The sequence below is a fragment of the Amborella trichopoda genome, chromosome 2 (assembly GCF_054954075.1).
Source record: "Amborella trichopoda isolate Santa Cruz 75 chromosome 2, AtrichopodaSantaCruz75HAP2 v2.0, whole genome shotgun sequence".
Classification (NCBI taxonomy): domain Eukaryota; kingdom Viridiplantae; phylum Streptophyta; class Magnoliopsida; order Amborellales; family Amborellaceae; genus Amborella; species Amborella trichopoda.
The window spans coordinates 14,839,744-14,866,827 of NC_142337.1; the positions used below are offsets into that span (position 1 = coordinate 14,839,744).

A 27,084-nucleotide genomic window follows, 5' to 3' on the forward strand; every position below is an offset into this window, starting at 1 on the left:
TTTTTTTACCTTGAGTAACCTGCACTAAGTGAAGAGTATAGCTCCTTAAGAATATCCATGTGCAATATGGAGGTCGATGCCCAATCACAACCCGTCCTTTTATGTAAAAGTTCTCCTCCTTTGCAAGAATAATGCATGATGGCATCCATACCTTGTTGAAATCTATGGATTATTTTGAACAACCCAAGACCAGCAATCCACTCTTTCCTCACCAACTCAATCCACTCAAATCGAGGAAAGAGATAGCCATGAGGGCCCTCTTGATATTGTCTTAACAATGCACACAACAACCAAATTCTTGGTCCCTCTACAAAGAATTATCTCAATCCTAATTGGTAGGATCGATTTAAAGTGGTTACTAATCTAGATTAATGCAAAAATAGATTTGAATCAAAATCTCTCTTTGAACCTTACTTGAAAATATTATTAAACACTTCACATCCATATAATTTAATCACATAAGAAGCACAAGCATATATTTATAACTAAGAGCTCCTCAAATCACCAAATCAAATCCCCAAACTGTTATCAATTAGTTCATGCTTTATCCTAGTCATGAATCAGACCAAATGAGCAAATACGAAGTTGGAACGCACTCACCAATTAATATGCTCCAACTAGGGCTTATAAAGAATAAGAAAATCCACAACTCAAAAGCATCAAAAGCATTCAATATCTTGCTAGAAGTTCTGAAGCATGAAGAGATTAATAGCAATGTAGAGCGAGAAAGTTAAGGATAATGGTGCATGAGATTAGGCTCACCAGTGGCATGTCTCAAGGTGACCTTGCAAGGCTTATGAGTACTCCCTTGTGATCAAGACACCTCTAAACTTTAGAGAGAGAGAGAGAGAGAGAGGAATTATGGGTAATTAGAGAGAGACGGAGAGACTAAAACACCATAAGTTTCTCTCCCAACCCATCTCTTCTTAAGCCTTAAAATTCAACAGGTGGGTTTTTAGAGAATGAGCGTTCTTTTCGTTTTTAACACTTGGCAAAAAGGATACATGCAAATATATTATAATAAGGCCATGGGTATCTTGGTCATAAGGAAATAAAGTTCTTATAGGAAAATAAAAAATTAGGGAGAAAAACCTCATGCCAACATTCCTCCACAGTTTTTGACTTTTTTTTTTATTAATAGTCAATCATCCATCCATAGGAGTGATTTTTCTTTATCATGATCACTTGAGTTGTACATGCTTAAGCAATCCATAATCTATCCACATATATATTCCATCCACTCAATGGCACCAACCACACACTTTCCCAAGCTTATTACACATCGTGACATATTGCATGATCATCAACCATCTAATGAACTTCATGCATAAGCTTTTGAATCAACATACTCTCTCAATAAGTACGCAACAGCACAATGCGTCAGACACCCGCACTGCCAATGCCATACATGTACCCATTATCAAAATTTTGATAATTTATCACTGCAATGAGTTGTCATAAAATCCAACAAATAGATGCATCTCACCAAGAGATCCTCAACTGTCGAATATTCAAACATGTAAATTACAAGGGCAAACCACGAAGGTCCAATCACTCATAAATGCTCAAAGCATTAGCCACATAAGCTAGTGGATCACAAAGAAACCAGTATATTACCAACAAACCATTACATCACTAAAATGCTCATGCTACACAAACTAGTGGACCATAAAGAAACCACTGTACCACGAAGATACCATTGCATCACTCAAATGTTCTTGCCACACAAGCTAGTGGATGACAAAGAAACCACTATATCACGAAGATACCATTGCATCATCCAAAATGCTCATGCCACACAGGCATCATCAAGATAAAACTCAAAATGCCACGAACGCAGGTAATTATATGATCGTTATAAGGGTTAACGCAACCACAAAGGCTATCCATGATACAATGTAACAACCACTAAGGGTCCAATATATTGCTCAAACATCAATATGCCACTAAGGCTAATATCATTGTGACTCATCTATGAGTCTGAGTCCCAAGACAAATACATTTCCTACAAATGGATCAACATAAGCACCCTTTGTTAGTGTATCAGCAATCATCAATTGAGCAAGAAGGTAACTAACATTTACTTCCTTGTTTTGCACATTTTCTCTTACGGAGTGGTACTTTTTCTTATTATGTTTTGACTTGCTATAATACATTGGATGTTCAGAAATGGCTATTGTTGCTTGATTATCAAAATAAAGTATTGTAGGTGCATGATCAAAACTTGACTAGTGGCATTTTACTAAGAAAGCGCCTTAAGAATATCGCCTCTCTTGAAGCATGATATAAAGCAATATATTATGCTGCCATAGTGGAATATGATATACATTTTTGCTTTTTACTACCCCAAGATAGACATGTCCCACCAAATGTAAACAGCCATCTTGATGTGCATCTGTAATCGTCAATGTCTCCTCTTAGATTTGCATCACAATAGCCCTCTAGAATTAAATTCAGTTTCACAACATAGACCATAATTATGTGTCCCTATCTAAATATACTCTTTATCAATTTCCAATGTTCAATTCCGGGCTTAGCCATGTATCGACTAGCAACCCTTATTGCATAAGCTATATCAAATCTAACAAAATTCATCAAATAGTTAAGACAACCATCAGCTTGTGCATAAGGGTGTTTCTTCATAATTTTCTTTTCTTTGTTACTTTTAGGACACATTTCCTTGGATACCTTACAATTTTTGTTAATCGGGGTGACCATAGGTTTGGACTCCACCATATTAAATTTCTTTCATTTCTTAAGAGTATACATATCTTGATTAAGTATTAACGATATTTTATTTCTATATCTCGTCACTTCGATTCCTACAACATTATCAATTCAAAAATTCGCTTGCCATATTGCTTAGGCGAAAAAATTTCAAAAATGCTTAGACTCTAGTTAGGCGAGACTATTAGGCATCCAACGTCTAGGCACCACCTTGTGACAATTTGTCAAATGGCGGAAAAAACCCTCGGTGAGGGTCAAAATTTGTCATTTCCCCCCCCTAAAAATGTAAGAAAATGGTTTTGGGGATTTTCTAAACCCAAAACCAAAGTTGTGCCTTTTAGAGAGAGTAAAACTCCCCAAAAACCTCTTTTTGTGATTTATTGAAATTTCGTTAAATTTTTTATTTTTTGGAATTTCTTACCAAAACATAAGCAATGGTTTGTAGGTGTTTTTGGAGCTTCTAGTAGTTGATTTAGAGGACTTTTGGAGACCCACTAGATGAGGTTTACACCGACATCGATTTGATTTGATATTTCTAAAGTATTATCATAGTTGAATGAGGGTTTTAATTTCATTTTGCTATATTGTATTCTGTTGTGAATCATTTGTTTTTCCTTTTACTTTTTTTTTTACGATATATTTACATGTTCGTAGTTGAAAGATTGAATTTTTTTGTGATTTATTGAATTTTTCTTCATTTGAACAATGAAATTGGGCTTTTGTGAATAGTCTTAAACTTTGGATGAAATTGATATTTTGCAAATATTTCATATCCAAAACCAAATCTTATGGATATTAATTAACAATAACAATAATATCAATTTCATCTTAATTAATAGTCCACCCGTCCTTGTTCCTGAGCGCCTACTTAGGCGGCCATGCCCCCAAAAGGTTTTACCGGGCGCCTACACCTTTTTGAACAATGGTCCCAAGTCTTTCATTTCAAATTTGGAGGATAACCACTCTTTACAATCATGAATGGCTTTTGTATCACTCCCAGTTAATATTATATCATCCACATGCAGGATCAAAATCAAATCTATACCACCATTGTATCAGTTATATGCACAGTAATCAGCAACAATATTATTGAACCCATATTCTCTAAGAGCGTGAGTAAACATTATATACCGCTGCCTTGAGGACTCCTTTAAACCATAAAGTGATTTAATTAATCTGCATACTTAATCTTCTTGACCTTGAGATTCAAAACATTCAGGTTGAGTCATACAGATTTCCTTATCTAGCTCAGCATTTAAAAATGCAGCCTTTACATCCATTTGATGAACATCAAAATTATAATGATTAATTATTCTTATTGAAAATATTATTCGTATTGAAAATTTTCTTGCTACAGGTGAAAAGGTTGCTTGGAAATCATTTCCTTCCATTTGGCTAAACCCCTTAGCCACTAACCTAGCTTTATATCATTCAATAATACCATCAGAGTTCAATTTCTTGGAGTACGCCTACTTACAACCAATTGCTTGTCTATCTAAAGGCAAATCTACTATGACCCATGTTTTATTGCTTATTCGAGATTCATATTCATCCTTCATAGCTTCTAGCCAACTATTTGATTCATTGGAGCCAATAACGTCTTTAAAATTCTAAGTTATTTCATTCAATTCACTATAACAAACATAATCATCTAAATAACTCGATTTTTTCATTTCCCTAGTACTCCTTCTAAGCTCATACCACTTAAGGGTCAGATCAAATTTAGAAGAGCTTCTAACATTAGTTGCCCTAGGATATAGTGATTCCTCTTTGTCATCGTTGTAAAATCTATATCCCATGGAATTAGCCAAATGCCTAACAAATGTAAACTTAACACTTTTAGTTGTTAGTTTCTCTTTCTTTTTATGGGGAATATGAACATGTGCTAAAGAGCCCCATGTTCTAATATGATCTAAACTAGGTTTTCTTCGAAACCACAACTCACAAGGTATTACATTAGTCAATTTAAAAGGGACTCTATTTCATAGTTACCAGGATCGACTTCCTTGCTTGGCGATCCCTTACAGACCCTCGATTCTATAATCCCGAATCGGATCTCGTCTGAAACTCAATTTAGTATTTTCAAAATCTCGGTCCCATCTTATAAAGGAACGAGCTCCTTACAATTAAATTTCACGTTCCTAAACACTACAGGATCTAGTTCCCTAGTCCTATGGTTCGCGCTCCAGAGCACATTGGGATCTTGATTCCAAATAACATAACACAAGCATCGCCATACATGGCATCCAGATCCCACCGATATGGGGTCACTTTAAAGTTCCTTATTTATTTCATAGAAGACTAAGCCAACATGTTATTGGTTAACAATGCCTGGGAGATACCTTTTAAAGCCACAGATACTTATTACCTATATGAGGAACTCTTGTTCTAAGAAAATGGAACTGCTCCTATGAAAGTTATTCCTTGCTCCATAATATGTAGGATCACTTTTACTAATGCGCTCCCTGAGTGAAGAAACTCAAAAAAATGCCCTTGGGAACTTCACTTCTTGTGTATAAGATCTCGAACCTTTATATAATAATTCTCAATCCTATGTAAGAAAGGAGCTCGATCCCCATTTACATGGGCCTTGATCTCAACCTTTGAGGCTGTACAGGCATCGATCCCTAACACAAGGATCTTCAGTATATCTTCAACCTGCTGATCCTGTCCCCGATCCCGAAACAATTCATGTTAACAACTATGCTCTATTTAACATGTATGTTGCTGCCATTATAGCTTCACCCCAAACACAATATTCTACACCAGCCTCTTGGATTGCACAATTGATTATATCAATCAAGATTCAATTTTTTCTTTTGGCCATACCATTTTGTTGAAGAGTATATGGTACCATTCTCGTTACAAAATTGGTTAAATTCATATGATACTATCACTTCTAAGAATTTTAATTTTCTTATTTACTTGGTTTTCTACTTCTATTTTATATGTCCTGAATTTATCTAAGGGTGCAGTTAGCATACGGATGCATCCGTAGCTGTAGAGGTAAGGTGCACCTTCAAATTTTATCATGGTATAAATTTTTGATGTAAAATATTCTTAGGATTATCTCAAAATCTATTTTTACATCTAATTATAAAATTTTAAATTTTAAAAATGGTTAACATCAAGTAGATCTATAAACATATGAAATCTTGAAAATGGACGATGTAGTAAAATGCACTATTTTGTAGACTTAAAATCTTTTTATTTTTTCATGGTCATACATCTTGATACCGAGATGATCAATCAAAGGGATTTTCAACATTAAAACTACCTTTTCCAATGGATTTTTGAGGTGCATCCGTAGTTCTACATGTAAGGTTGCAACCTTATGTAAACTTTTTCTTTTATCTAATGCTTCATTTTTATGGGTTATTAAATAATTTTAAAAATATCTAGAATAATCATCTATGAAAGTGATAAAATATTCATACCACCAAGACTTTTTGCTTTTACTTTACCACAAATATCAATATGGATAATTTTAAGTAAGTTTTGAGCCCTTTTACCCTTAAGAAATGATTTCCTATGCATTTCTACTTTTAAGCAACTTTCACATTTAAATTTTCCTTGTCTAGTTAAGAGATTATATTTTCTTTCATTAATTTATTTAGGTTTTCATAACCAATGTTTTTATGCCAAAAATTAAAACACTCATCATAAGCAAATGACGTCTTCTTTTTGTTATCAAGGTCAAGCTTGTAGATATTGCCATCCATAGTGGCTTTTAAGACAAAAACATTATTTTCTTAATAATCATTTTACCATCTTTTACATAGACATCACCTCCACTCCTATCAATCCTAGAGAGAGAAAGTAAGTTCATCCTCATGTCTGGGGTATACAATACATCAATAAGAGTCAAAGCGCCACCGATTGGAAGTGAAAGTCTAACGGTGCCCTCTCCAAGAATGTTAATGCTAGATGTGTTGCACATATAAAGTTTTCCAGCACTGTCACTTCTTTCTTTGAAGTCTACCATATTGTTCTTGGTATTGGAAATATACAGAATAGCTCACAAGTCCACCCATCATTCATCGGGGGAACTCACCATCAAGGATTCTTCAACCATAAAGGTAAAACCCTTAGTGCCACTCGCTTGTCCAACATCTTTCTTCTTGGGTTTCCTACAATATTTGACAATATGACTATATTTATTACAATTATAACATTTCTTAAATTTCAAAGAAGTTTGGCCTTGAGGAAACTTCTTAAATTTCCTGTTACATTTTTCCTTCTCATTCTTATTGGCCATTGCTAGATAGGTTTGGTTTCTATTTCATTCTTCTTCCAAACTATCATTTTCTACCATCTTTAGTGTCCTCTTAAATCATCTAAAGTATGGACAGTCCCATTATGGCACAAATATTTATTTAAATACTTCCATGAGCTAGGGGATTTTCTATAATCTTCATAATTTGTTGATGTTCACTAATGGGTTAACTAAAGCCCCAACTAGTTAGTTAGCCATGATGCACATGTCAACAAAATATTTCAAGTACCGATTGATTTTCTTTCATCTTATACATATTGTATCTTTCATGCAATTCACATTTAGCCACAGAGTTATCATCGGCACGTCTTTTTTTCCATAGCTGCCCACAAAACGTTTGCACGATCATAGCATTCAAACACTTTATGTAGTCTATCACTAAGGCAAGTTAGAATGCCACCGTTACATGTGAAATCTTCATTTTTCCACCTAATAAACCTTTGCCTATCTCTAAGAGTTGTATAATCATCAGGTTCAGCTGGTTTTTCTTCATCAGTCATATATAACAAATCCATAGTATGGAGCAAGAAAAAAAGCTTACTTTTCAAAATTGAAAAGTTGAAGCCATCAAATTTATCTATCTTCACCAAATTGGAAAGAATAGTTTTATAGTAGCCATTGAAAGTAACCAAAGCTCTGATACCAAATGATATGATCGATTTAAATGGCTACTAATTAGATTAATGCAAAAATATATTTGAATCAAAATCTCTCTTTAAACCTTACTTGAAAATATTATCAAACATTTCACATATATATAATCCAATCATATAAAAAGCATAAACATATATCTATAACTAAGAACTCCTTAAATCATCAAATCAAATCCCCAAACTGTTATCAATTATTTCATGTTTCATCCTAGTCATAAATCATACCAAATGAGCAAATACGAAGTATGGAACAAACTCACCAATATGCTCCAACTAGAGCTTACAAAGAATAAACAAATCCACAACTCAAAAACATCAAAAGTACCCAATATCTTGTATGAAATTCTACAGTATGAATAGATTACTAGCAATATAAAGAGAGAAAGTTAAGAATAATGGTGTATGAGATTAAGCTCAACAGTGGCTTGTCTAAGGGTGACATTGCAAGGCTTATGGGTGCACCCTTGTGACCAAGACACCTCAAAACTTTAAAGAGAAAGAGGAATTACGGGTAATGTGAGAGAGAGACTAGAACACCATAGCTTTCTCTCCCAACCCATCTCTTCTTCAACCTCAAAATTCCAACGAGTGGGTTTTGGGGGAATGAGCTTTCTTTTCCTTTGTAACACTCGGCAAAAGGGATACATGCAAATATATTATCATATATTATACTTAGACGAGGGACATTTTGGTCATAAGAAAATAAAGTGCTTTAAGAAAATAAAAAAATATATGGAAAAAAAACTCATGCCAACACTAATACTTTTGATTCTCACTTCTGATGCTCCAACGAATTTATTCTTTGCTCCTTGAAGTGCCCCAAACTTCAGTAGTCAATGTAAATTTCAAAGTGTCGTCTCAACAGATAGGGCCCCACTTTGTAATTGCATGAATGATTGCTATCATATCCCTTTCATATGTTGATAAGTTCAAATGCTTTCCTAATAATAAAGTCTATGGGATGACCATTGTACATAAGGACAAGCCTATCCCAGCTCAGAATCACAATCTATTGCAAAATTTTGAGTGAATCAGGCAATGCGAACACTCGTAGCAGCTATTTTGAGAGTTTCAAATGCTTGGTATGCATTTCTTCTTGAGGAGAACTATAAGAGGAGTGATGATTTTGCCATAATGCTTAACAAACTTCAAATAATAGCAGGTAAGGCCCAAAAACCCTCCAAGCGCCTTAAAGGACTAGGCTTGGGCCACTCAACCATATTTTAAATCTTTTTGGGATCAAGTGAAACACCATTCAGATAATATACCAAGTACTCCACTTCACTATGCCCAAACAAACACTTGGAATGTTTCACATAAAGCCCATTTTTTGCAATTGCTCCAATGCAAGCACCACATGCTCTTCGTGTTTTTTCCAAGATTTGCTATAAATAAGACTCATCAAAAAACAATAAAATAAGTTTATGCAAATAAGGCTTAGAAGCTTCATTCATCAAGATTTGGAATGTAGAGGGTGGTTTAGTGAGGCTGAATCGCATGACCAAGAATTCATAGTATCCATGTGTCCGAAAATTAGTTTTTTTGCACATCCTGCTCATATAGACAAATTTGATGATATCCAAAATTGTAATAGTTTGATGCAATTTAGAGAGAGCCCATGGCAATCCTCATATTCAATAGGCCCAAATCTAATATGTCAGGCATCCACAAACTCCGCCCATGGGATTCGATTTCTCTATCCACCAATAATGTTGCAACACGTGCCAAAATCACTTTCTACGAGTAGGGTATTTGATTAAATTTGAAAAATTGCTTGGCCAATAGACCCACCCATGGATCAAATCCAAGCAAACCAAAGAAAAATCAGTTGCACATACTTAGTTTGGATCGCCCCTTTTTGTGTCTCACATCGAAAAGTGGAATTGCAGTTGCAACCGTATTAGTGGAGCACTAGATGCGGTATTTTCTTCTGAATTATGTGATGATAGCATCTTCAAACTTCAAATCCATTGCAAAGATCATTAATCGAGTATCCTGAATCATATACCTTCTTCCTGACGATGTTTTTCATGGTTCTCAAAGTTTGTCTGTGTTGAGTATGAGTTTTCTTGATGACCTTAGGGGCTGTTTTGAAAATAAATCATCATCATTTTAGCCTTTTTCCAATTAATTGGGGTTGGCTATATGAATCTTGGTTCTCCATTCTACTCTGTTAAAGAACATATCCTCAGTGAGGCCATAAGTCCCCATATCTTTTCGGACTACGTTCAACCACATCCTTCCGGGCCTACCCCTTGCCCTTTTCAATCCTTCCACTTGAACTAATTCACGCATTTTAATCGGTGTTGTACTTGGTCAACAACACACATGGCCTACCCACCTAAGTCTACTCTTTACTCTTTCTCATTTTATCGACTATTGGTGTCACGCCTAATTCTCTCAAATAAATTCATTGTAAATTCTATCCCTTCTTGTCTTGCCACTCATCCATCTCAACATCCTCATCTCCGCTACATTCATTCTATGGGTATATTGCTTTTTGTTTTGAAAATAAATAAAATTAACCAAAATATCATATTTTCACTTGGTCCCTTTTATCCATGCTTTCTAAAAACTCCTCCATTCATTCTTCCCAATCGTTGATGCAATTAAGGATATACATTGAGGTAGGGTTTGGGGGTTGTGGTGTGGTGCATCTCTCATTCTCTCTCAACATCTTAGTTCTCTCTCTCTCTCACTAAACATTTGGAGGTGCCTTGTATCCAAGGGTACATATACATAGCCTTGCAAGGGAGACCTTAATCATCTATTGTGAAGCCATATTGATCCATCACTTTTCTATTACTTTCTCTCTCTACATTACTACTAATCGCTTCATGCTCCAGATTTTCCAACAAGGTATTTGCATGGTTTTAATGCTCTAAAGGTGTGGATTTATATATTCTCTACTAGTCCTAGTTGTAGCATATTGGTAAGTTTGTTTCATAGTTTGCATTTGCTCATTTTGGTATGATTCATGACTAAGATAAAGCATGAAATAGATGATAACAAATTGGGGATTTGATTGACTGATTTGATAAGCTCTTAGTTATAGATATATGTTTATGCTTTTTATATGACTGGATTACATGCATGTGAAGTGTTTGATAATTTATTAAAAAAAAGATTCAAAGAGATATTTTGATCCAAATCTGATTTTGCATTATTCCATATTAGTAGCCACCTTAAATTGATCTTAACATTTGGTATCAGAGCTTAAGTTGGATGACTACTACAAGAAGCATACCATCAGAATTGGTTAAAATTGATAAGCTTGATGGATCTAATTTTTCTTTATGGAAAAGTAAATTATCTTTCTTACTTCAAAATATAGAACTATTGTATGTGAATAATGAAGAGAAACCTATTGAACCCAACGATGACTCAACTCTTAGAGAGGCAAAAATATTTGAAGTGGAAATATGATGATTTTTTATATAGAATTGCTATCCTAAATTGTTTATGCGATAATTTGCACAAAGTATTTGAAAAGTATGTTAATGTTAATAACTTATGGGTTGCCATCGAAAAGAGGCACACAGATGATAATTATGTTGTTAAATGTGAGCTAAATGAAAGATACAATATGTGTAAGATGAAAGATGGTCAATCGGTACTAGAGTATTTTGATTATATGAACATTATGGATAATCAACTTGCCGATTATGGTGAACCCATAAGTGAGCACAAGCATAATTATGAAGATTATAGAAAACCTTCAAATTCATGGAAAGCTTTGAGAAAAAACTTGCGCCATAATGGCACAAATCATACCTTGGATGACCTTAGAGGACATTTAAGGATGGAAGAGAATGATAAAATTAAAGAGAAGGATGGATAAGCTAAAAACCACGCCTATTTAGCAATGGCTAAGAAAAATAAAAACAAAATTTCTCATAAGAATGCTAAGAAGCATTTCCCTCCTAGCAATGGCCAAGAAAAAAAATAAAAAAATTTCTAATAAGAATGCTAAGAAGCATTTCACTCCTAAAACTTCCTACAAGCTTAAGAAATGTTTTAATTGTAACAAATTTGGTCATATTGCTTGAACCCAAGAAGAAGAATATTGGACAAAGTAGTGGCTCCAAAGACTTCTCATTTGTGGTTAAAGAGTCATTGATGGTGAGCTCCCTCAACGAATGGTGGGTAGACTCTGAAGCTACAGGCACATTTCTAACACCAAAAACAATATGGTGAAGTTCAAATAAAAGAGTGATGGTGTTGAGAAAATGTTTATGGGCAACTCGTCTAGCATTAACATTCTTGAAGAAATGATAATTAAGCAATTTGATGCTAAATGATGTTTTGTATGCTCTACATATGAGAAAGAATTTAATTTCTCCCTCTAGGATTGATAGGGGTGGAGGTGAATTTTATATAAGGGATGGAAAAAATGATTATCAAGAAAAATGGTGATTTCGTTGTAAAGGCCACAATGATTGGCAACATGTATAAACTTAATATTGATAATGGAATGGACATGTCATTTGCTTATGATGAGTATTTTAATATTTGGCATAAAAGGCTTGATCATATTGATTATGAAAATTTAAGTAAATTAATGAAACAAAATGTTTTTCGTTATCTAGAAAAGGAAACGTTCAAATGTAAAACTTGTCTAAAAGGAAAAATGCATAAAAAATCATTTCCTAAAGGTAAAAGTACTCAAAATCTTCTCGACATTGTTCATACCGATATATGTGGAAGTATAAGTGAAAGTGAGTATTTCATTACTTTTGTAGATGATTATTCTAGATACCCTTATACTTACTTAATTTCTCATAAAGATGAAGCACTAGATAAATTTAAAAGGTATAAATTAGAAGTTGAAAACCAATTAAATACTAAAATCAAAATTCTCAGAACTGATAGAGGAGGAGGATATAGATCCAACAAATTTAGTGAGTTTTGTAATAACAATGGAATAGTTAGGCAAACTTCTTTCCCTTACACCCCTCAACAAAATGGAATGGCCAAGAAAAAAAATAAGGCTTTAATTGATATGGTTAATCGTATAATTCAAGAAGCTAGTGCAGAATATCATATTTGGGGAGAAGCTATCATGACGGCAACATATAAATCAACTTATGTAACACCCTTTGAGTTATAGTTTGGCAGGAAACCCAATCTAGACCATATCAAGGTATGGGGCTCTATGGCACATGTTCATATTCCCCGTGAAAAGAGGGATAAGCTAGGAACCAAAATTATAAAGTGCATATTTGTAGGGTACTCAAGTGACTCTAAGGGATATAGACTAAAGAAATTGTGGAGAGTAGAGATGCTTACTTCTTTGAAAATGTTGGAGCATCAAAGGTAAAACAAGCTAGAATTTTAAAACAACGTGGGGAAGAACTACAAAATCCTAACATAATTGATGTAGGAAGCTCTTCTCAAATTGATGACACTGAATTATTTGAGCTTAGAAGAAATCCTAACATAATTGATGTAGGAAGCTCTTCTCGAATTGATGACACTGAATTATTTGAGCTTAGAAGAAGTACTAGGGAGAACTAAAGACCAAGTTATTTAGATGATTATGTATACTATAATTGAAGTTAATGAAGCACCATGTAATTTTAAAGAAGCTATTAGTTCACCTGAAGCAACAAGTTGGATGGAGGCTATGAGGATTGAATATGAGTCCTTAATATATAATAAAACATGAGTACTAGCAGAATTACCTACAAATAGAAAGGCAATTGGTTGTAAATGGGTATATTCAAAGAAGCTTAATTCTGATGGAAGTGGTAATAGATATAAAGCAAGGTTGGTGGTTAAGGGCTTTGGTCAAAAGGAAGGCATTGGCTACAAAGAAACTTTATCACCTATAGCCAAAAAATTTCCTATTAGAATAATATTAGCCATAGCTAATCATTAAAGATTTTGAGATTCATCGAATGGATGTTAAAACTGCCTTTCTAAAAGTTGAATTAAAAGAAACGTACATGACTCAATATGAAAGTTTTGTATGCGAAGGTCAAGAAAATAAAGTATACAAATTAATTAACTAAATCATTATATAGTTTAAAACAATCTTCTAGACAATAATATTTCATATTCTCACATACGCTTAGAGAATATGGATTAAGAATATCACCGCAGATTATTGTGTATACACTAAAGGCATCGAGGTATTCATTTAATTTTGGTCTTGTATGTAGATGATGTGATCATAATGGAAAATGATGGAAAAGCCATTGAGGAATGTAAGATGTGGTTGTCCTTTAAGTCTGAGATAAAAGATATAGGATTTGTTGACTATATTCTAAGAATTAAAGTTAAAGCAGTGATTTCATGCAACGGTTATATCATAGTTTAATGCAACGACACTTCTAGGAAAACCATGTTTATAGTATTTGTATGAACCAAAATTTTGCATACACACTCTCATCATCTCAATAATCAATCCCAAAAAAAAAAATTTCAATTTGAATCCTAGTTATGGTCAAAATGAGTCCCCTCTAAAAACGAATGTAGACCTTTCATTTGGTGAATTTCAAGATCTTAGCCTTTACAAACCCAAAATCACTTTTTTATTTTTTAACATTGTTCATCTAATGATAATAAAGCCATCCCAAAAAAATTGGAAATGAAAAAATTCTTCTAAGGCCTAGATCTAAGCATCTCACCAAAATGAACGACCTATGTTAATTGGCAAAAAAAATATTTTTAAAGTTGTGTTTTCAATTTTTTCTTTTTTGTGATTGTTCATTAGAATGAACAGAGTGTATATTTCAAATTTTGGATCAAACAAATGGCTATAAATGGGACAAGCAAAATTTGGATCAAACATATAACTTATGCAGTGGGGATTGCTAGTCGAAACATGACCAATCCTGGTTTAGCATTGGCAACTAGTTAAGAGATTATTTAGATACCTAAATGGGATACATGATTATGGTTTATGTTATGGTACTAAGGATCTAATCCTTGAGGGATATAATGATGCTAATTTAGGAGGTGAAATTGATGAATATAGATCAACATCTAGATGGTTATTTACCTTAGTGGGACATGTGTCTCATAATATTGAATCCAAAATCCATATAATTGTTCACAGCATCTCCAATTTATTCCAGGCAGTTGAAATTCTGACTCACTATTTGGGACTGCTCATAAATGAGCAGAATTTCACACAAATTTTTCAGTTTTATCTAGCTGTGAGCTAGCAGCTAAGCCTTCACTTACAGATGGGACATAGAGCTCAAGAATCTACCCTTTAACATCAGCTAGTTGGTAATATTATCAGCATGACTGTTACTTGTCTAAATGCTGTTATGATGTTAACATTACCAGTCAGTTTATATTTGCTTCCCGACATGTCATAGTGCAGTAGTTCATAGGACTGACTATTCATTATTATCATTTGGCATAACGCCATTGTTCCCTTATGACATAAACTGACCTCTCACGTTCAGCTTAGTTGCTTATTCAGATTGTAACAATAGTCTACTACAAGTACAATCTTTCTTATTTTTTCCCCTCTTTTTGATAAATTTGCTAATTGTGGCTTTCTTGATGTATGTTATTTCTTGGATGATTAGTAAAGAGCACATTGTTCCTAATTCTAGTATCAAGATAGAGTACAGGTGATGCCTTCTGTGACTACTGAAATTACTCGGCTTCAGTCTATTCTTCAGGATATAAGTGTACATTTGACTCCTCCCTTAGCCATTCATCACGACAACCCCAGCGCTACATTGGTTGCTCACAATCCAATGTTAGAACAGACCAAGCAAATAAAGGTTGACTGCCATTTTGTTTGGAAGAAGCTTTCAAGCTTAAACATGGATACAATACCCCATGTTTACTTAAACGATGTTTGCTTGAACGATCAGACCATAGATTTGTTCGCAAAGGCCATGACCTTCAAGCACCATCAATTTCTCATTGAGAGACTCTTCGCTACTGACACTCAGCAGAGTTAGAAGGTGCGAATAAGATTCTGCACTAGATCATCTATATGAATGTGCATTATTTAAAGCATAGGAGTAGGTTCCTTGTATCATTTGATCCAAAAATCACATGTACATAACCAAAGGCTGACGTTATCCAATTAATGAGAATCATTTCATTCTCTCAAAAATATCAGACTTGATACTTTGAAAAGTTTGAAGCAATTAGATATAATTTTAAGTTTATTTGTAAAGACATAACTATAAGAATTTGTTGATACCTCGATGCATGATGAAACTAAAGTTTTTAATCGCTAATATAACTCTTTGACAATGTATGGAAATTTTCAAAACTACCATTAGAAAAAAAAAGAAAACAAACAAATGATTAAGAAAATTACAAACCATGAGATGAATTGCATAGCTAACACCAGGGTTCTATCTGAAAAAACAATACTCTGACAAATACGATATTAGATCAACAAATATTATTTCTAACTTTTTAGATCAAGAAATGCATTGGGAAAAGAGTATCTAATATATTTCAAAAACTTATCCAAAATAGAATAGATCAAGAAATTATTCAAAATAGAATAGCGAGACTAAGAAGATATACCACCTAGCTCTAAGATGGTATTGCGGGACGTTCGCAATGAAGACAAAGGCATCTTTCCCAAATACTTTTTTGCACTCCTAAAGTATCCCTGAGTATGAGAACACCAACAAATCAGTTTGACACTTCAAGGGGAAAACTACAAGCACAAAATTATTTCCAAACATATCTTACATTTTTTTTTCTTGGCAGGCTAAGAATATCTTACATTATATTTTTTGATAAATGGGTTCAACTTCTCTAATAGACTATTGATGGTGTAATCTGACCATGGGTTCATGCTCTTTATCTTTTCCCGCTCAATACATGCATCTGTTTTAGCCTGTAACACAAGAAGGAAAAGATGGTATGTTTGGAAATAACTCAAAAGTCTCATAATAAAACAGTGTTTACGTCAACACGAATGAAAGCACCATCAAAAGGCACATTTGGTCAACATTTATATATATATATCAATGTTCAAACAATCGACTCAGCCAAGGTACTGAGACCCTGGCCGAACCAAGTTACTTGGCAGAGTTCGAATAACTCGTGCGAGTTCATGCTAAAAAAATAGGAATAATGAAAGTAAATAAAGTTCATATATAATAACATACCTTGACATGATGGAAGTATGCAAGTATCATACTGGTAAGTTGTCAGGTTCCCTTTACAAGAGGTCCAACCCTCAATTTTTGACCCCCTTGCAAAGTGTTGCCTTTTTTAATAAAGTAAAAGAGATTTATTTTTCTAAAAAAAATGTAGATCGTGCGTGGGAGGCTTTGAACTCAAGACGTTAGGTAGCCGCAGCATGTATAATAGCCAAAAAAATTTATTTTTCTAATAAAAAATGTAGATCGTGCATGGGAGGCTTTGAACTCAGGACGTAAGGTAGCCACAACATGTATAATAGCCAAAAACCGCTGAGGCACTGTGCAAATGAGCTAACAAATAACCATATATATAGAATATCGGTACAGGGCACTCGGCCTCGCCCATAAGCCAAGGCCGAGTAACTCGACCGTGTCCGAGCCACCTCGACCAAGTCCAAAAATGTTGACATATATATATATATAGGAAAACACTACAAAACACCTATAGGTGAAGTTCTGCAGTACTTTACCTACGGCTTTATCACCGTCCAAAGTTCATCACACAACCACAAATATTTGATAGTATTTGAATTTTAATATTTGTTTTACAAATCATATTGATCTGAAATTTTGTAAGTGTGTGCGGCTTAGTGAGACGCACCTGTATAAAATATAAAACAAATAATTTGGATGATAAAAATAACCTAAAATACCCCTATAAATTTTCAGGGGCATTTTTGTTACTTTATTTTATAAATATTAGTTTTTTAATATTTATTTTGGTGCTACTTGGCCATATGTACATACGCCCCAAATTTTAGATAAATCTGATTTGTACAATAATTATTAAAATTCATTACTACCAGACAACCGTGACCGTGTAATGAACTTTGGACGATGATGAGGTGTAGGTGAAGTATTGTAGAACTTCACCTATAGGCATTTTGTAGTGTTTTCCATATATATATGCCGAATCCAAAAACGCTGATATATATATATATCAAAACCAATTATAGCATAACACAAGTAGAATCAATGTATCATGAAAAATCTTCATAAGAACATCAAAAGCAGGATGTCGATTAAATGCTAAAAATGCATGTATTTCATTATTGCGTGCACAATATAACGACGAAATGTACAAACAGCACAATGCCATCATTTATTGATAATATATATCACGCTGTATAATACTTTAAGATATTTTAAATATTTCATATACTAATAGTTCTATACAAATGGTTTAATCCAGCATTCACATTAATCTGCTGAATTTTATTTCTCCATTGCAGAAGTATAAAATTTGTAGAAGTATTGGTATTAGTATTTCTCCATTTTTAAAGCCTTTATTAGCAGTATTGATATATAAAAAGGTAATTTTCTACATAAATAAGGATAAATACTACAAGGAAAATCAATTTTACATGAAATTTGTAAATAAATAAAAATAAACATCATAATTGCCTCTATTCTGAGAATAAAATGAATTGAAACAACATTATTTCTAATTTTCAAACAATACAATCCTCAGCATATATCACGACAATGAGATACCTTTAAAGTGAGGAAGTTGTTACATAGATATATCTTCCTTTAGCTCATCTACCATCTACAACTCACGAAGCAGTAAATGTTACTGAAATCTGTTCATTCCAATGTCTTGAACGGCTGTTATCTTGGCTACAAAAATTAATTGGTGCAAATTTCTCATTATTTACCTATTGTGGCCCACTGATCACATTCAAGAATGTCAAGAAGTAGAAATGGGTTTCACTTTAGCATTGTACAGCAGGTGCTGTTATTCCACAAAGAAAGAAAATCCTCGAGGACAATGGAATTGGAGGAGAAAAGGAGGGAAACATAGAAAGGTGTATATGGCCCTCAAACAAAGCCTAGGGTCCGACCAGGCATTGAGATTATCTTCAGCAACTACCTAGATGATGGACATCTGATATAATGGACTCGCCCTTTATGCTCGATGAAGTTTGTAGTAGCAACATTCAATACACCTATTCACCAAAATAGAAAAATGCAGCTAACTCATGCTATTTTCAGCTTAAGGTTGACACCTTTGCAACTTCAACTTTTATTTGTAAGATGCCTTCTCCCTTTGACATTGTTATGCTTATACCCAATCTTTTAATAACTTAAGTAGGTGCCTTTGTCACATATATTTGTTGTCAAAACCAGTGTTTATCGGACAATAATGACATATTGTTATGATCCATGTTTCTCATTATCATTTACTATTGTGGCCCACGCTGTTCATCCTAACCTTTCTGAATCTCAATGCTTCAGAACTCAGTAAGTTACAAGTTGACCAGGAATTTTTTCCAAACTAACAAGTTGTAATATGTGCTTGATAGCTATATATATCGGAAGATGGATCATCTTGAGGGACCATTAGAAACTCCCAAAGAGTGCAAACACATTTTGCTCAAGCAATCCATACTAAAAGGCAATTCCGGCAGCCATAACCATAGCTTTTGTCTCGAGTGAATGAACCCAAGGACATTTAGCCTGTCAGATAAATTGAGGGAAGTTTGTATGCAAGCATGTTGGCTTCAGTTCATAAGCTACCATTTTCCGAATAAGGGAACGTTTCTTCTTCCCCTTCTTGTTTTTGACAACTATCTTGTCCTATTCATAAGAATATCATTTCCTGGATTCAATTGAAACCGATATTCTTCGGAGATCATCCCAAATCAATAAGCCTAATTCATCAGCATGAGACCATTTGCAGCACAACTAATGGGCAAAATCCAAATTGATACCTTCAATAGAATTACATGTTAAAGAACAAGAAAGAAATGACTTATCCAAACAGTAGGAATTGAGTTACCTTATCAAGCCCTGAAAATTGGGTAACTTCAGCCATTCTACAGAGGAAGGAAGTGTACGCCTTCTTCAGTGACTCGAATGGCATAGCTTTCCTATTACACAGTACATTCTAGCTTTGTAAGAGACAACAAACAAAAACATGTCCATTTTTTTCCCCTTAACTCATAGAGGGAAGAAGCAAGTACAACCCGGAAAGTTGGGAATAATGACCTGGAAATTCCCAGCTCATAAATAGCATCAGCTTCTGAAGGCTTGCCCTTTGCTTCCAAATATACAGCATAGGCCTCATAAAGAAGAGAATGAGTAAGCCCAATCTTTTTCTCCTCCATCTCTTTGAAAACCTCTTCAAACTTCTCAGAAATGTCGGCCTAGAGAAAGAACAAGAAAGACGCAAAAGAACATACTTTCATCAAAAACCTTTCCGAAACGATAATATGTTACATTGAGGAAAAACTTGAACAGGATGAGCTTTACATACTATTAGATGGATAAAAAATTGAAACGGTCAGAAGAGGGAGTCTACAACTTTAACAGAATAAAAAGAGAAATGAATTTACGAAAACAAGGTGAGAAAGAAAAAGAAAAGCAGAGGAGAGAGATGAGAGAGTTTAGGGATTACATAAAGAATCCAAACTTTCAAGAATCTGGGGTCAGTCCGGTACCGATCTTCGGTTTCAAAGGACTTTGTACAGTCCTCCAACAGTTCCAACAGAGGACCTGAACTAGATTTGCGGTCACGAGAAAAATCTCCGAGAGCTCCCTTAATTTTACTGAAATAGTGTTCATAAAAACCCAAATTGAGTTCAAATACACAAATACGCTTGCACTAAGATGGAAAATCAAAAGTATTGACACCAAAAAGATGAAAAATAGAGAGAGAGACCAGAGCGATGGAAAGAGAGGATCATCAGCATTGTAGTGTGGTGATGGAATCATGGCCACTTTGCAGGAATTCAAATGTGGGAGTGGAGGGGATGGTCCATTTTGTAGAGAGATGAAGTTGCTTTAAAAAAAAAATGGATAAAATAATGGAGTAGAAAAGACGCATTCGAAAGTTCGAATTAGTAAATTGAGAGGGAAAACCACCGACGCAATGAACGCGCAGAGCACGTACTATCAAAAAATTCGAATGTGTCCCCAACACTTCGAAGACCTGACCACTTACCCTTTTGGATCATAGGATGGGGTGTGTCGTGATACTAAATTAGTGGACGTCCACCAACCTTCACATGAAATTTTAAAATAAAAAGTTTATTTCGTTAAATTGATCATCTCGACAGAATGAACGTGAGAAAAAAATGGACTTTAAGTTTTGGAAATAGTGCATCATGTAATGTATATTTGGACCGTTAATTTTCAAAATTTTCAAGTTTTCATAGATTTGTTCTATCTACACTCTTTTTTAAGCTTTAAATTTTATAATTAAATATAAAATATGTTTTGCTACCGCAAAGATTTTCAGTATTAAAACCATATTTCTCGATACTATTTGAAGGTAGGCTTCACTTTGATTGTTTAGAGCCTCAGCTCTATACAAACTGTACCTAATTTTAAACTATTTAAAATACCGAAAAGTTTATATGAGGTTGCAACCTGTAGAATTCAGATGCACCTCAAAAATCTATCGAAAAAATTGTTTTAATATTGGAAAACCCTCTATTTGATCATCTCGACATCTAGATGTATGAATATAAAAAAAAAATTGAGTCTCAAAAATAATGCTTCTTGCAACACATTATCTAGACGATCCATATTCAAGATTTTCATATGTTTATAGATCTCCTTGATCTTAACCATTTTTGGAGTTTAAAATTTTCTAATTAGATATGAAAATAGATTTTAAGATAATCCTAAGACTTTTTTACAACAAAATTACATGTTATGATAAAATTTGAAGGTGAACCTTAATTGGATTGTTTAAGGTTGCAACCTTATAGAAATCGCACCCTTTAAAATAAGAAAAAGTATACAATTAGTCCATTTACCTTTACGGTGTGTTTGATTTTCTCAAAGATTTATTTACAATTTTGTAAAAGTTCTGCGTTTGATGCGCATTTGACGCGTCATAACTTCTATTTCTTTCTTTAAAATATCTTCCAATGAAGTTTCTATTTATCCTTTACAAGGTGAAAGTTTAAGTTTCTGGAGTGAGGGTAGGAACTTAAACTGTCATAATATTTTCGTCTTTTAGTACGCCTGATGATTGCAATTCATTATTCACTATTTACAATATAATATATTATATAATATTTTATTTATATATTTGATATATAAATCATATTTCAATACTATATAATATTAATAAACAAATAAAAATTTATATAAATAATATAATATTTTATATTATACTATATTATAAGTCTGAAAAGATATGGGGACTTATGACCTCACTAAAGATATAGATTTTAATAGAGTATAATGGATAACTAAGATTCATGTAGTTGATCCCAATTAATTGAGAAAATACTAAAACGATAATGATGATTATACTATATTATCTAATATTAGATAATATATGCATAATATAAATACATAATACTCATATTATTAATATGATAAAATATAACATAATATAAATATACATTAATAATATATATATAATACATTATATTATATATTTATATTGTTAATATATATTTTTTATCAAACACAGTATCCAAAACTTTCTTAACATTCGAATAGGTTATCAGACAGCGTACCCAGAACTTACTTAAACCTTCCAGAACAAAACATTCTACTTCCAGAAGAAATAGAAAAGTTTTTCTTTCTGAAAGATTTTCTTTCAACCAAACAAGCGCGCCCTTAGCATAAGGATGTAAAATCAGATTGTTACATTTATTCTATTAACCAAGCTCAAAGTTCAACAGAAATTCTTTCGAAGTATATGACACACCCAAGCTATCAGATTACATACCAAATGATTATAAGTAATTGTAACTTTCTTGAATCAAAAGTAAATGGTTTCATTGTATGCAGTTAATGTAAATAATTTTTTGTTTTTGAGATATTTAAAAAAGAAAAAAGTTTATATAGAGCTGAGGCTCTAAACAATCAAATTAGAGCCTACCTCAGAAATCACAAACTCTGATATTTACGTCTCTCTTCTTCAGTATGCGGATGACACATTAACCTTTATTGATGCCGAAACTTCACAAGTGAGGAATGTTACGAGATTTTTAGAGATTTGTAAAGTGACTTTAGGACTTAAGGTTAAGTTCCATAAGTCTTCTATGTTGGGGATCAACTGTAGTGAGACTACCGTGAGTGAGTTGGCCATGGTGATGGGATGTAGAGTGGACTCGTTCCCTATTACTTATTTAGGCCTTCCAATTTCAGACTCAAAATTCCCCATTTCAATATGGGATAGGGTACTTGAGAGAATTTAAGTCAAGCTTGACCTTTGGAAACACAAGTACCTATCTATAGGGGGAAGGGTGACTTCTTAGATCATAATCTACTTGTGTACCAAATGTCCCTAATTCACATGTCAGCTTTGATTGCAAAGAGAATTGAGAAGATGATGAGAGATTTCCTTTGGAGATCAAGCACGAAGAGCAAGAAGTTTCATCTGTTAAGGTGGGATAGAGTCTACACACCCAAGCATGAAAGTGGATTGGGTATACGGAAAGTTATGAAGTCTAACCAGACATTGCTTTGTAAATGGTGGTGGTGGAGTTTACACCTGAAAAATCATCTATGGTATCAAGTTTTATGGTCAAAATATGGGACGGACAGGCATAACTTGTGGATTGGGGGTGGTAGAGCGAACGAGGTGTCTTTTATGTGGCGGATTATTTTCAATTGCAGGACCATGGCCTTGGGTTACTTTAGATCGAATTTAGGGAGTGGCAATCAAATTCTGTTTTGGCATCAAAAATAGCTTGGGGAATATCCATTGAAGTCTGTTTTCCCTTATTTTTTTTAGGGTTGTTGCCTTTCCTTATCATAAAGTTAGTGATGTAGTTGAAAAAAGAGGCCAACAGTTTGTGTGGGACTTACCCCTCTTGTATAGAAGGTTAAATAATGTCATGCTATCCCAATGATGCGCACTGATGGAACTCTTGGATAAAGTCTATATTTCTCAGGGGGCAGAGGATATTTTGATATGGGAGATTGAAAGGGATGGAATATTTTCAGTTAAATCTTGCTATAATCTCCTCTTTCACGACCAATGGAGATGGTCGTCAAAATTGCGCAAATTTGAAAGTGGCCAATACCACATAAAGTGCAAGTCTTCATTTGGCTAGCTGTGCAAGGTAAAATCTTAACAATTGACAATTTGCAAAAAACGGGAAAAAATTCTTCCCAATGTTTGCCTGCTATGCAAATTGGATGGTGAGTCAATTGACCATCTGTTGATCCACTCCCATATACGTTGAAGGTATGGCTTTGGCTAATTAATGAAGCTGGTTTTTTTTTATCGCTGCCCCAGAAAGTGGTTGAGATTATATCACAATTTAGTATTCCTTGTTTACCTAAGGTTGGAAGCACGATTTGGAAGATTGCAAAGGTATGACTCTTTGGGAAGTTTGGAAGGAGAGAAACAGAAGGACTTTTGAGGGTATGGCATTGCCTCTAGATAAGCTTATCCATCTAATTAAGCTATCTATCTAGTCATCTCTATCGGTGGATAAGAATAGGTGGGGCATAACTAAGGTTGATGTTATGATCAATTTAACCAACCTGTTTTCTCTGGGTTTTAAACCCAGTAGGCCTAAAAGTTTGTGGTATGCCCCGCCTATTGGTAGCTTTAAGTTAAACTTTGATGGTAGTTAGATGGGGAATCCCGGGCCAGCAAGCATTGGGGGGGGGGGGGGGGGGGGGGGGGGGCGGTTGTTAGAGATTGCTTTGGAAATGTTTTGCTTACTTATGGTAGCCCAATTGGTGTTGCTACAGGAAATTGTGCGGAGCTTTCGACGCTTTAAGGGGTATCAAAATCTTCGTTGGGAAGAATCTAGGCACTATTTGTCTAATAGAAGGGGATTCACTTAATGTCATCAGATGGTGTAAGAAGGAGCAGAGGGTACCGTAGGAATTGCGATCTTTATGATTGCAAATTTTGGATGTGGTGGCCAACCTATCAGTCTCCTTCTCCCATATTTATCATGAAGCAAATGACGTTGCGGATGCCTTGGCCAAAAGGGGTGTCTCTCTTTCTTCTCTTACTGTTTCTAATGATGTAAGTTCCTTTTAGTCTATTAATGAAATAGTTGAATCTTGGTCGAAAAAAAAAAAACGGTTGTTTTGATGCCCAAATATCCCCAAATTGATCATCTCGACATCAAGATGCATGGACATGAGAAAAAAATGGATTTCAAATTTTGGAAATAGTGCATTTTGTAATGTAATTTTAGACCGTCAATTTTTAAGATTTTCAAGTTTTCATTGATCGGCTCGATCTACACTATTTTTTAATCTTTAAACCTCATAAATAAACATGAAAATATATTTAAAGGCTATCATAAAGATTTTCAGTATTGAAACCACACTTCTCGATACTATTTGAATGTAGGCTCTAATTTGATTGCTCAGAGCCTAGACTTTATACAAACCGCTCCCTTTAAAAAATTTCATAAATTTTTTAATTTTTAGAGGCATGTTCTTTTTTCCTTTTTCTATTTTTCCCTAATGCCTTTAGTTTGCAATGCAAAGCTCCAAACCTACTTTGTCTGCCGTTGCATATCCATTTGTTTAGGACTATAACTTCCGAGCAAATTTTAGCTTGAAAGTTATGTTTGGAACTTAGAGTTTGGAACAGATTTTAGTAAAAACTTTGCTCAACCTCTAAGTAGTTAACATAAAGTTTAAATAGTAAACAACTTGTGTTTGGAACTTAGAGTTGAAGCATAATTTTTTTAAAAAATACTTATATTCTGAACTTTGAGTTTTCGAGCACAAAATTTTGAAAAGAAACGTATGTTCAAAACTTAGAGCTGTGAATAAAAAAATTTAAACAAAAACATGGTTAAATTCTACGTTTGGAATATTTTAGGACCAATTGAATTGGGGATAAGCTAATGAGACAATGGTCATGAGCTTCCTTGGGACGGTTTGAGAAGGTGGTTAGGGTGAGCCAAGTGGAGTGCCTTAGTATAGTTAAAAATCCAGGATTGAGGCGCTTATTTCTCCTTTAATGATTTTCCCTTGAATTCAAACCATGTTTAAAAATAAATTTTGAAGACTTTTGAAAGTTTTAGAAAATAAAAGTTTTATATAAGAAAAATAAATAAATTTTAAAATAACTAATTAGAGAACAACAAGTTAGCTATAGGGACATGTAAACCCTAAATGGCCAATTGGCATGCGGGGCCACTACAAGACCTATTTTTGGTCCACGACCCAAAACATGAAGGTTATCTGATGATGATGTTATCCTCCCTTTCTCCTCTCTTATTGGTTCACTTTCTGGCATTCGAAACATGGTAATACTTACGGAAAATTATTAAAACCCCTTTGACATGACTTTTTATATATTTTTTTCTAACAATTTTTTATATCCCAACTTTTACTTTGAAACTAACTTTTATAGCAAAGACCCCAATCAAAACGTCATAGGTGTTAGGATGAAAATGCTCATTTCCGTAAACTATAGCGTCACATTCTCGTAGGATGCTAAATCACCAAAGATGGTTCGACACATATTCCTATCGAACTGGAACCCAAATCATATATCGGACCGTCATAGAACCAATGTTGGACCGGTAATGAGCCAATAGAACAATTTACCGAACTCGGATACAAATATGTCAAATTCGGTGTCAGTCGGGCATCACTAATGCCAGACCAATTGCAAACATTGTCGGACCATTTTCAATTGCCAAACCAGTGGCATTACAAATCCACCTGTCGGACCATATCAAGATTTTACCGAACCGCAAACAAAACATTGTCAGAAACATTGTCAGACTGCATTATTATTTGTCAGACTGGAGAGGGCATCCAGAAGATCGAATGCTGGACCGCGTCAAGATTTTGCCGAACCACAAACAAAACATTGCCAAACCGCGTTATTATTTGTCAAACTGAAGAGGGCATCCCAAAGATGGAATGCTATACTGCCACAAACAATTACCGAATTGCCACTACAAAATATGGTCTGATCTTTACAACTGCCAGACTGCCGCTACAAACTGCCAGACATATCGGTACCATTGCCGCACCCAGAAGCCTATATGCCAGGCTGTAGCAATAAAGTACTGGACCCACTGCAAACAGTCCCAGACCGCTAGGATTCTAGAAGACTGTGTCGAACCGCTGTCAAAAAGTGTCATACCATAGAAACAAATACCGCCCCTAGCCTCTAGATTCCAGAAACTGACCCTACTGGCTTCTAGGCTTCTCCATATCTATATTATGCTTTGTTTCTTTGAATCATGCATATTAATTTGTAATGAAGATTTGGCGGTGTGATTATGCATGAGTGCGATAGATATATTTGCAAGGTTACATTTCATGACCTCTCAGTATTTTCAAAATACGTATCCTTTGCGTTGTGAAACATCTG

At 34.3% G+C, this 27,084-nt stretch overlaps 1 protein-coding gene across 6 annotated transcripts in view; it reads right to left on the bottom strand.

Annotated features, from left to right (window-relative positions):
- Positions 1 to 20,729, bottom strand: part of LOC18439154 (protein kinase and Mad3-BUB1-I domain-containing protein) — a 41,425-nt gene extending 20,696 nt beyond the window's left edge. For 2 of the 6 annotated variants that reach the window (XR_016049296.1, XM_020670313.2), the window contains exons 1-6: positions 20,464 to 20,729; positions 20,200 to 20,350; positions 19,791 to 19,948; positions 19,582 to 19,672; positions 16,376 to 16,489; positions 16,174 to 16,258 (exon numbers count right to left, since the gene is read on the bottom strand). Coding sequence is in view for 4 of the 6 variants with exons in the window: in XM_020670313.2 (XP_020525972.1) it covers positions 16,174 to 16,258; positions 16,376 to 16,489; positions 19,582 to 19,672; positions 19,791 to 19,948; positions 20,200 to 20,350; positions 20,464 to 20,516 (652 nt within the window). In the remaining 2 variants the exon portion in view is untranslated. Of the gene's footprint in view, positions 1 to 16,170; positions 16,259 to 16,375; positions 16,490 to 19,581; positions 19,673 to 19,790; positions 19,949 to 20,199; positions 20,351 to 20,463 lie in introns of all 6 variants that reach the window. The other 4 variants (XR_016049295.1, XM_020670312.2, XM_088858157.1 and 1 more) reach the window with 3 other exon arrangements.
- Between the last annotated feature and the right edge of the window lie 6,355 nt (positions 20,730 to 27,084).